General features: G+C 55.3%; 1 protein-coding gene across 2 annotated transcripts; it reads right to left on the bottom strand.

The window, feature by feature from the left end:
- Positions 1-4,180: 4,180 nt before the first annotated feature.
- Gmfg (glia maturation factor gamma) lies at positions 4,181-10,659 on the bottom strand. 2 transcript variants are annotated; one of them, XM_055595009.1, is made up of 7 exons: positions 9,738-10,659; positions 9,240-9,336; positions 9,083-9,132; positions 7,710-7,759; positions 5,761-5,843; positions 4,901-4,974; positions 4,181-4,347 (listed from the first exon to the last, which is right to left on the bottom strand). In XM_055595009.1, exons 1-7 carry the CDS (start codon positions 9,738-9,740, stop codon positions 4,276-4,278), a joined length of 429 nt encoding a protein of 142 aa, XP_055450984.1. In that variant the 5' UTR covers positions 9,741-10,659; the 3' UTR covers positions 4,181-4,275. The 2 variants fall into 2 exon arrangements, with proteins under 2 accessions (XP_055450984.1, XP_055450985.1); XM_055595010.1 differs by lacking the exons at positions 7,710-7,759; positions 9,083-9,132; positions 9,240-9,336; positions 9,738-10,659 and adding an exon at positions 6,069-6,413.
- Between the last annotated feature and the right edge of the window lie 938 nt (positions 10,660-11,597).

Genomic DNA, 11,597 nt, shown 5'->3' with positions numbered 1-11,597 from the left:
GCAAGGGGGGGAGGGGGCGCTGGGCCCAGGCGGGGCGGCCGCACGCACGCCCGGGTCCCCGCAGACCCCCTCCTCACTGCGGAGCGCCGGGTCCAGCCCCCGCCCCGGCCCCACCCCTGCACCCTCAGACCGCGCCCCAGCGGCTGCCCAGGACCCCCCCCCCCACGCACGCCTCTGCTCTCTCCATCACATCCTCGGGGGCCCCCGGACCACGCTGGAGAGCCACCTGGAAGCAGGGACCTCGGGCGGGGGGCGGGGCGCACCCGGTCAGGGACCCTTACACCGCACGCCCCTAGAGGCAGAGGGGCCTCCGGACCATCTCGCGGCATCTCGGGGGACCCAGACCCCACCTCCACCCCCAGGCGTCCTAAATCATACCCAACACTCGGATGGCCCACAGACCACACCCCGGGATCCATGGAGGGCTCAGGCTGTATGTCAGTGTCCAGAGGGGCCTAGCATAGCTTGATCCGTCCGGGAACCCTGGGAAGCCAGACTGTATTCCACAGACAAATAAAAAACTGGGTCTAATCCCAATAATGTCTTTCCTCCCTCAAGGACCTTAGACGGTGCCCTGCCCGCCAGGAGGAACTGTAAGTCCTGGCTAACGGCTAAGGGACCCCGAACATGTTCACGGGAAACCTTAAGCATTCCTCACTTCCCCAGCTATGCCTCGGATCATCGTCCAACACCCTTGGGGAGCTTGAAACTTGGACTCTGCTCCTTTCAGGGACCTCCCGCCCCCACGCCCCCCACCCCCGCAGCCTCTTCCTCACTGTGACCCCGGTGGGTGCTAGAGCACTTCCCTTCTTCCCTGTGGACCCTCAGCGCCCAGCACCTACCCCAGAGCTCACCTCCCCCTCCTTTCCTCGGAGTTCACTGGGTGTTTCAGGCCCTGTTCCATCTCCTTCGGAGGTACACACAGGACCCCCAAACTCATCAAGGCCTCCCCTCGCTGCAGCCCCCAGATCCCCCGCGGCTGGGGTCCTTTCCCTTAGGGACCTCCCGTCGAGAGATCAGCACTCACACCCAGAACAGCTCACGCTGCAGAGCTCTGTGGTGAAGGGCAGTCCCACTCAAAGCAAAGAGGAGCACCAGGGCCTGCTGACAGCCCCTGTCTCCTGACCCCACCCACTCCCTGCCCTCCAGACACCAGCCCCAGCCCGGCGGGGGTGGGGTAGGGTATCCATCCTGTAATCCAGGCTCTGAGGAGGCTGAGACAGGCATGTCCCTGGGGATTTGGGGCCACTCAGTGCAGCCTTCCTGTCTCATAAACCAGGTAGACCTGAGCAGGAGAGGTGGCTCATCTGTTAAGAGCCCTGATTGTTCTTCCAGAGCACCCAGGTTCAATTCCCAGCACCTCCATGAGGGCTTAAAACTCTCTGAAATTCCAGGCCCAGGGATTCATCCCATGGATCCAGCACCCTCTTCTTACCTCCGCAGGCATCAGCCAGGAGAGTGGCGTGTAGACACTTGGGCAGGCAGAACACCCATACATAAAGGAATTGTTAAAACTTCTAAAAAGAAAGAAAAGCCTGGTGGAGGTGGATCACACCTTTAACCCCAGTACTCAGGGGGCAGAGGCAGGCGGACCTCTGACTTTGAGACCAGCCTGGTCTTCAGGGTGAGTTCCAGGGCAGCCAGGGCTAGACAGAGAAACCCTGGCTTGGAAAAACCAAAACCAAACAAACAAAAAATTAAAAATAAGGTGGCCCACTCCTGAGAAGCAGACTAAGAGCGGTTTAGTCACTCGTCCAGGATAACATGGGTAATAAATGGCATCGCATAAAAATGGACCGGAAAGTGAGGTGAAGCCCTGGGCTGGAGGTGAGGGGAAGCGGGGGAGGGGATGGAGAAGTGGAGTGCAGACCCGGGGCCACGCCTCTTAACTCTTCACCCAGGCCCTTCCCCCAATTCTGGTTCCCAAAGCATAAATCTCAGCTCGATAGGACAGGCCCCAGGTTTGCTATGTAAACCAAGCTAGCCTTGAACTCAAGGATCCGCCTGCCTCGCCTCTGGAGCGCTGGGACTAAAGGTGTGCGCTACCGTGCCCAGCCTGAGTCTCATGGTTCTTCTTTTTGTTTTGTTTTTTATTTTCTAGACAGGGTTTCTCTGTGTAGCCCTGGCTCTCCTGGAACGCGCTCTGTAGACCAGGCTGGCCTTGAACTCACAGAGACCCGCCAGCCTCTGCCTTCCAGATGCTGGGAGTAAAGGAATTAAAGGCGCCACCTTGCCCCACTGCCTTTTGAGACCTAATTATAATATTCATCCTAGGCTCCACCCACAACCCCAAGCCCCACCCATCCCACCTAAGTCACACCCTCCATCTTTGTCTTCCTGCCCAAAGAATACTAACTTCCAGCCTCGGCTCGAGTCTCCCTTCTGTGCTAAAACCTGTCCTGGGCTTCTCAAACCAAGCCTTGCTCACGTCCAAGGATAGAAAGAAGTTGTCCTGGGAAACTCTAGAGATGCTCAGTACCTGCTGGCACCTCTGGCCAAACCTGAAAATCTGAGTTTGACCCCTGGGACCCACAAGGTAGAAGGCTAGAACAAACTCCTAAGTAGTCCTCTGGCTGTCCCGAATGTGTGCTTGGGAACACACACACACACACACACACACACACACACACACACACGTGAATACATCCAATAGAATCATTTTTAAAAATAGGTTAAACAGCGGGTCCCGGTCCTTCCTAGAAGCAGCCTAGGGATAAGCCCAGAGACACTGGACAATCTGTTCTGTTCCCGACCCTCTGATTGGGAAGGAAGGCGATGGCTGCTGAGACTCTTGCCTGAAACAGCACGGTGTGGTCCTTGGGCATGGGATAGTCTGAGGCTTCAGCTCCTGTGCCTCAGTTTATCTTCAGATTGGGGTCAATCACGCCGATTCTTCATGGCACCTTGTAAGAATTAAGCTAATGCCTGTGTGATGCCCACAGACGCTTTGCTCACAGAAGCGCTCAGTGGGGGAGCCCTGTCAGCTGTGACACGTTTTGAGGTTGTGAGTGACCTTGGGCAGGCCCATCGCCCCTCCGGCCATAGCCTTGGCCGGCCAGGGGTTCCCTGACCTCTTCATGAGATGCCCCTCTCATCCTCAGACTTCTCCTTCCCACCTCCAGCTACTGGGCACTGGGGTTCTCATCGAAGTTCTGTGGGTGGGGTGGGGCCTCTAGCAGTGAGGAGACAGGTGGATCCAGACCCCCGCCCCCAGACACACAAGGCTAAGGGCATTTCTCCAGGGCCCACTTTAGAGATGCCCTACCCATAACTTCTCTGCAAACGGCTTGTCATGACTAGGGACGAGGGAACAGGGTCTGCAGGGGCAGGATTGGGGGGAAGAATCTGAAGGCTGGGAGGGACAGGCAGGGTCGGAAATCCCTTTTAGGCCCATCCCTAGGAGCACCAGGGGTGGGGGGTGGGGGAGGGAGAGCCCAGGCCCAAGGTCACTGTGTCATTGTTACCATGGCAACGGCCACCTCTCAGCAGGAAACCTGGAGAAAGGTGGAGGGAGGGAGTTCTGGGGCCCTTGGGTGTGAGGACTGAGGAAACGCGGGAGACTGTGGGAGAAGCAGAGAAAGTAAGGTTCGTCCCTGTGAGGATCGCCTATCTCAGAGCCCCGTATACCTTGGGTGCTCAATAAATGTCCTTCAAAGAGAGACAGAGGCCCGAGGGAATTCAACGTCCAGAAGTGCCAGCAGAAAAAGACAAGAGCGTGGGAACTCTCCCCTCCCCGACTCCTCAAGCCCTCTGGGCTTCGCTGGGAGTCCCGAATCCTCATTTCCCGGGCCTTCCAGCTTATTGAACCCCTGAACTGTCCACCCCCGGCATCCTCCTGGGGGCCCGCAGCAATTACGTTTTGACCCTTTGACGCCTTTCGGCCTTTAAACTCTTCCTACCCGAGGGCCCGGCTGAGGACAGTGGCGCTTAGAGCCGAAAGACGCCCCAGACGGGGGAGCGAGCTGAAGGAAGGGGTGCAGCACGCACCCCTCTCAGGGGCCTTCCCCCTTAGGCGTGACCCCTCCACAGACTCGGACATTCCCTCAAACGCCCTCGGGAGAGCCGGCCCGCTTGCCCCTTGCACCCCGTCCTCCGGAGACGCCGCCCCCTGCCGGCCACTCGGCGGAGCTGCGCGGCTGCCGGCCCGCAGAGAGCGGGCGGAAGCATCGCCAGGCTCCGCTCTCCTTCTCTAGACCTTTTATTCAACTCTTGGATGTACATATCCTAGAATTCTGAGTCCTCAGACGTAAGTATTTCAAGTCCCCGGGTCAGAGGTCAACGAAAGAACGCTAACTTTTCCTTCAGCCAGGCCTCCGTGAGGTCGTCCGTGGTGCGGATTTCAAACACCTGCGTGAAGAGAGGGCAACATCAGCCAGGCATCAGGGCGCACCTCCACCCCAGCACTCGGGAGGCGGAGGACGGCGGGGCCGTGCAGAGACTCTGTCTCCGAAAAGCAGAGCGAGCGAGCGAGAGAAAGAGACAGACAGACAGACAGAGAAACAGAGACAGAGACCCAGGCAGACAGACAGAGAGACAGAGACAGAGACCCAGCGAGACAGAGAGAGACAGAGAGACAGAGACCCAGCCAGACACACAGAGAGAGACAGAGAGAGAGAGACAGACACCCAGAGGGACAGACAGAGAGGCTGAGAGACAGAGACAGAGAGAGGGTTCTAACCCAGGAGCCAGCCCTCCTACTTCTAATTCTTTTTGTTTGTTTTGTTTTTGTTTTTCCGAGAAGCCCTTCTACTTCAGCTCCAGGAGTCCCGGCCTCCCAGTCCCTCCTCCCGGACCCTGGCGTCCAGGCCAGCCCTCTTCCCTCCGAGCTGAGGGCCCAGCCCCTGGCTGCCTCCCGCAGACCCCTGGGCGGCCAACCCCCCAGAGCCGGGGCCCTCAGCACCTTGGTGAGCTCCGCGGTCTGCACCAGCCAGTTTTTGCTCCCTGCATACATCATCTGCTGCTCAGGCTTGCAGCCTGCGAGGAAGAGAGAACGGGTGTGGCTGGGAGCGTGACAGTCCTCACAAGGCTTCGGGAACTTGAGGAGCTGGCGGGAGGGCCACACTCGAGAGCGTCTAGATTTGCAGGGAGCTTTCGAGTTACAGGGAGGGTCTCCCGGAGAAGATTCTGGAGCCTGGTGAGGGGGTTCCAGGTAAACAGGAATCTAAATGCCTACCTCCACCACACAGCTCCCACAAACAGCGAAACACACCACACACTCACACACACTCACACACACACACACTCACACACACTAACACATACACTCACACACGCACACTCACACACACACTCACACACACACACTCACACACACTCACATACACTCACACACACACGCACACTCACACACACTCACACACACACACTCACACACACACTCACACACACACACTCACACACACACTCACACACACACACATACACTCACACACACACGCACACTCACACACACTCACACACACACACACACACACACACACACACACACACACACACACACACACACACACACACACACACACACACACACACACACACACACACACACACACACACCCCCACACACACACACACACACACACACACACACACACACACACACACACACACACACTCACACACACACACTCACACACACACACACACACACACACACTCACACACACACACACACACTCACACACACACACTCACACACTCACACTCACACTCCTCAGAAGCTAAGGCCCTCTCCTCAGGACAGCTGGAGCTGTGTCTCACCCACAGGGCTGGAGAAGATGAAGCAGAGGGGGTAGGACACCCTGCCGTCAGCGTGCTCATACTTGTAGCTGTAGAGCACGAACCTGAGGGAGAGAAAGAGAATTCACACTCAGGACCCGAGAATCGGCCCCAGCCCGCATCTCGAGTTCACGTCCTGGAGTCTGGGGCCGGGCACGGCAGCACACGCACCGTGGCCCGTCAGGAGGATTCAGCCTCCGCTCCACAGTGAGGCCAGCCTGGGCCAGGTCAGCTCCTGCCTCAGACATTTAAAAACTGGAATTTCCTATCGGGCTTTCTCCGCCACAGACCTATTCATTCGGAGTGCAGGCACCCAAGACAGCAGGCACGGTAGGTGGAGCGGGGCTGGCTCCCACTTCCCTATCCCAGCAGTGGGACCCGCGGGCTGGCAGTCACTCATGTGCGGGACTCGGGAGCTGGAAGGCATTGCGAGCTCAGGTGCTAAGTGCGCCGCTGTCTGGTCAGTCACATTTCCCAGAAAAGACAAACTCTCAGGAAAAATCAGCACCCACCCCCAGGGGTGAAGCCCCCCTCTGGGCCCTGGGTCTTTGCAGTTGTCAAAGGTCCCTGGGCCTGGGAATGAGGTGCAAAACTCGAGAGGCGCTGAAAGAATTGAGTCAAGATGAAAGATGTGGACAGACCAGTTGAGTCAGGCACAGCGGCAATCAGCAGGCCGAAACAGGAAGCTGGGGCTCACGGGACACAGCTGTGAACCCAGCGCTTGGGAGGCAGAGGCAAGAAGATCAGGATCCCAGGGCGGGCGGTCCTTGGCTGCAGATTGAGCCCAAAGCCAACCTGGTAGACATGAGACCCAAGGGGGATGGAGAGATGGTTGAGCACCTCTTTGTTCTCACACGGGCCTGAGTGTCAGTTCCCAGGACGCACATCAGGTAGCTCACAGGCGCACACACTGGGACACAGACACCTACACACAATAACAAATTAAATCCTTTTTTTTTTTTAAAGGGAGGCGATGCTGGAGAGATGTCTCAGCAGTTAAAGAACAATTGTTGCTCCCCCATCCCCCGCCAGATAGTTTCTCTGTGTAGCCCTGGCTGTCTTGGACTCTCGCTGTAGACCAGGCTGGTCTTGAACTGACAGAGATCCACCCGCTTCTGCCTCCCTGAGTGTTGGGATTAAAGGTGTGAGCCACCACGCCCTGCTACAGTTGTTTCTCTGACAGAGGACTGGGTTCAGTTCCCAGCAAAGGTGGCTCACAGCGCTCTGTGACCCCAGTTCCAGGAGAGCCAATGCCCTCTTCCGGCCTCTGAGGGTGTTCAGCACCTGGGAAACACCCATACGCCACACACAGAACAACAAAAACACACCTTGTTTGAGACAGGAGCTCACTATCTAGCCCTGATTATCCTGGGACTCTCTATGTAGACCGGGCTGGCCCTGAACTCAGAGCCCTGTCTCTGCGTCCCAGGCGATGGGATTTAAGGCCTGTGTCCCACACCTGGCCTTTTTTTTTTTTTTTTTAAAGATGTCCTCCTGCTTTGTTTATCCTTTGAATTTATCCTTCTTAGTGTCAGGGCTGGAGAGATGGCTCGGTACTTAGAAGCAGCTGCAGCTTTTGCAGAGGACACCGGTTCCCATCCCAGCACCCACATGGTGGCTCAAAGCTCTAGTTCCAGGAAATCCTGTGGCGTCTTGTGCCCTGTGCAGGCACCAGACATGCGTGTGGTACACAGACATAACTGCACACAGAACGCTCATGTACATAGAACAAATAAATCTTTAACACACTTGTGAAAATTTCTGCAATAAAAACTATATCAGCAAAAGTTTCTAGACTATGACTTCTTGGCTTCAAACTCAGAGGTCCTGAGCCCATAGACAGAACTGGAGCCCAACAGTTTCCCCGGTTTGTAGGTCTTTTAATCACCCCTTACCCACAGCCCTCCAGTGCAGCCCTTCCCCCAGTTTACCTGGGCTGTCTCTCCGGCAACCCCAACTTAAGTTCCTCTGGGGAAATGTTCTGAGGAGAGAGAGAGAGAGAGGACAAATGACCATCATTCAGTTCATTAAACACGCACCTAAAACGTGCCGGGGCATTGTTCTGAAAAGTGTGTGTGGAGTCACCGAGGTTTCTCAGAACTCTATGGCGAGAGCTCACTGTACCCACTTGACAGTTCTGAAACTGAGGCCCAGTGTTGTCAAGGGGCTTGCTCCACATTGCACAAGACAGTAAAGGCCAGAGTTCCCACTCAAATCTTCGTTCCCATGGTAACCACTCTAGCACACTTCCTTCCAGGGGGCCGAAAGGCGCCCAGCGCCGCCTCCTGGTCAATACCCTTCCCTACCAAACAGCCTTAGCCCCAGCAGGGAGGACCACGAGGCCGCAGGGCGACAAAATGGGAGGGTCTTCTAGTTACACAGGATGGCCGGTGGCCTCAGACTGCCCTATCTGGAATAAAAGCCTCCCTCCCCCCCACCCCTTTTTTCCTTTCCTTGCTCTAGGGCCTTGCTTTACAGGCAGGAGCTCTGGAGAGCTATGCTCCCAAGCCCTCCTTTTTATTTTTTATTTACCTGCTGTGCTGGCTATTTTTATGTCAGTTTGACACAAGCTACAGTCATCTGAGGGGAGGGAACCTCAGCTGAGGAATTGCCTCTACCAGATGAGCAGGAGAGGGCACTTCCTTTAGTGACCTAGGGAGACTCAGCCCACCGTGGGGGTCCCACTCCTGGGCTGGTGGTCCTGGGTTCGATAAGAAAGCAGGCTGAGCAAGCCGCAAGAAACAAACCAGTTAGCACCCTCCACGGCCTCTGCATCGCTCCTGCCTCCAGGTTCCAGCCAGGCTTCAGTTCCCGCCCTGACCTTCCTCGGTAGACTGTGATTCGGGACATGATACAGGAGACCCTGTATCAAGAAGCCAAATAACCCCTTTTTCTCCCCAACTTGCTTTTGGTCATCACAGCAGTGGCAACCCTGAGACCCCTGGCTTTTTTTGGCAGGGGTGAGGCCTGGAACTCACTATGTAGACCAGGCTGGCCTCAGACGCACAGAGAAACCTGCCTGCTTCTTGAGTTCTGGGATTAAAAGCTGGTGCCACCGCTCCCAGCCTTTATTTGGCTTCTTGATACAGGGTCTCCTGTAGCCCAGGCTAGCCTCCCACTAACATTGTAGCCAAGACTGACCTCAACTCCTGGTTCTTCTACCTCCACCTCTAGAGGGCAAGCATGGCAAGCGGGTGTCACTGTGCCCTGTTTATGAGGTGCCACCCGGATCCAACTCAGGGAGCACTGTACAGCTTCACCCCAGGCCTCTTGCTGGGTTGAGGTCCCACCTCCCAGCCCTCACCTGGAATTCTTCCTCCAGCACCACCATCTGCCGGTCTTTGTCCACTTTCACTGCAAAGGAACACAGGTTACAGGCCCCTCCCATTCCAGGGGACGAGAGCCCACCCTTCCCTGCCCGTCCCCTTGCCCCAACTCTTCACAGGGCAGAGGTCACTGACTTATGATGGCTGCATTGTTGGTCTCCTTGCGGAAGCGGAATTTCCTCAGCTTTTCCTTTAGCTCCGGGTCTACTTCACACACCACCAGGGAATCCGACTGCCATTGGGGACAAGGGAGGAGCTGAGCCGGCTCGGCCTCTAACCAGGCCCCTTTCCCGATTCAGTTTCTCCATAAACCAAGGAAGAAGCTGAAGTTAGCCCATGTGGGGGCCCTTGGCAAAAGCCTCAGGTGGTCCCAGTCACCAGGACACACAGCTCAGCTCTGAGGTTCCGCCTTCCTGGGGGTACTCATGGATTATTCTAGAAGACCCAGGGGTCTGTGTGCCTGGGGCCAAACCACCATCTCTGTGCTCCAGCTACACCCTCTGTCTCCGCTGGGCCCTTCCCCTGCTGCTTGTGTCCTTCGGCCCTCTGCTGGCTTTCATCCAGGTACCCTCTCTGCCCCAGTCCACCCTAACCTCGGCCCCTCGCCCTTCCTCACCACCCAGGCCCTCTGACCATGGTTTTTCTGTCCTCGGGCCTCTTCTCAGTTCAATTGTCTTCTAGGGGTGAGGAGTGGCGGGCTGTGGAAAGGGGAAGCTTTCATCTAACACCACATCCTGTTTATGCCTGGCACAACTGTCACAAAGGGCTCCTCCCTCTCTTCCTTCCCCTCATCTGCCAGAACCTGTGAGGCTTTTCTAAGATGGAGGTTCGAATACTGCCTCACTGTGGCCCTAGCTAAGTAAATCCACACCTCTGATACAGTATTGCTGTGAAGATAAAACAGGAGATCATGAGTTAAGGTCATGGCTACATAGCAAGTTTGAGGCCAACCTGGACTACAGTTAAGTCCACCTGAGCCTACATGAGATTGTCTCAAAAACACAACAACAAAAAACAGGGACCCCAAAGATGGCTCACTGGCCAGCTAGGCAGTGGTGGCACACCTCTTTAATCCCAGCACTCAGGAGGCAGAGGCAGGTGGATCTCTGAGTTCAAGGCCAGCCTGGTCTACAGATCGAGTTCCAGCACAACCAGGGCTACACAGAGAAACCCTGTCTCAAAACACTAAAAAAGAAGCTGGAGAGATGGCTCATCAGTTAAGAGCACTGACTGTTTTCCCAGAGGACCTGGGCTTCAATTCCCAGCACCCACATAGCAGCTCATACCTGTCTGTATCTCCAGCTTCAGGAGATCTGACACTCTCACAGACACGTGCAGAAAAAAAACAACACACATAAAATTTTTAAAAAGTAAATCATTAAAACAAACAAGACTTGGCTTTTTGATCCCATGCACATCACCCCCCCCCATATTGTTCCCTTTCCCTTCTTGAAATAAACCCTGGGTAATAGGACCTACTCATATGCATACATTTAAAAAAATCAATTAAATTGTCAAAAAAAATAAAACATAACAAATAATACAAAAAATTAAAAAACAATTAATAAACCCAACTGTCCTGTAAAGAAGAAATAAAAACAAAGTAATTGATGAGAAAATCTGTATTTTAGTGGAGAAATACAGGCAAGCGAAAAGAAAGATTCCTAAATCCTTGCTCCACTTGGCTTTCTGCCCTGGCTCCCCTCTCTAATGATGGGCAGACCCCATCCCTCCTGCCAGGCCACCTTCTCCGGCTGCTCTCTTACCCTTCCTGTAATCTGCCCTGTCCCCTGATGGCTCTTCCCCTGAGCCTCCATGCAGCGGTAGTTCTTCCATCTTAAAAGCGAACAGCCCCATCTCCAGCATGAGTGGTGGCGCACTTCTGTAACCCCCGCACCCAGGGAGCTGAAGCAGGGGCAGGGGTACCAGCCAGCCAGGGATATCTAACAAGACAGTCTCCAAAGGCCAGAAATAAAGGGGGAGAGACCAATAGCTATGAGCATTAGCTGCTCTTCCAGAGACCCTAGATTCCATTCCCAGAACACACAGGATGCCTAAGATTGTCTGTAACGCCAGTTCCAGGGGATCTGGTGCCCTCTTCTGGCCTCCGTGGGCACCAGGCACATGTGTGGGTGCACAGGAAAACATGCTGGTAAAACATCCACACACATACAATTAAAACTAACCTATAAACACTCAAAGAGGTGTGGCTGGTGCTGGAGCTCAGCAGGCAGAGTGCCTGTCGAGCTTGTCTAGCTCGCCCTGGTTCAATCCCCAGCACCACATAAGCTGTGCGCAGTGACACGTACAGCACTCGAGAGGTGCAGGCAGGAGGAGCCACAGTTCAAGGGCGTTCTTAGCTAGCTGGAGAGTTAAGAGCCAGTCCAGGCAACGAGATCTAGCTCAAACAACAAGGAGCCGAGCTAGGCGGTGCATCCAGAACACAAGGGCAAATGGAGCTCTGTGAATCTGAGGCCGGTTTATACAGCTGGG

Source organism: Psammomys obesus, unplaced genomic scaffold (genome assembly GCF_907164565.1).
Source record: "Psammomys obesus unplaced genomic scaffold, mPsaObe1.curated_primary_1811, whole genome shotgun sequence".
Taxonomy (NCBI): Eukaryota; Metazoa; Chordata; class Mammalia; order Rodentia; family Muridae; genus Psammomys; species Psammomys obesus.
This window is presented reverse-complemented; position numbering and strand designations above follow the sequence as displayed.

Coding starts and splice junctions, on each gene's coding strand:
- Gmfg (XM_055595009.1), bottom strand. Junction 9,133..9,239: donor CAACAATGCAGCCATCATAA/GTCAGTGACCTC, acceptor GTTCCTTTGCAG/TGAAAGTGGACAAAGACCGG. Junction 5,844..7,709: donor TTGCCGGAGAGACAGCCCAG/GTAAACTGGGGG, acceptor TCTCTCCCTCAG/GTTCGTGCTCTACAGCTACA.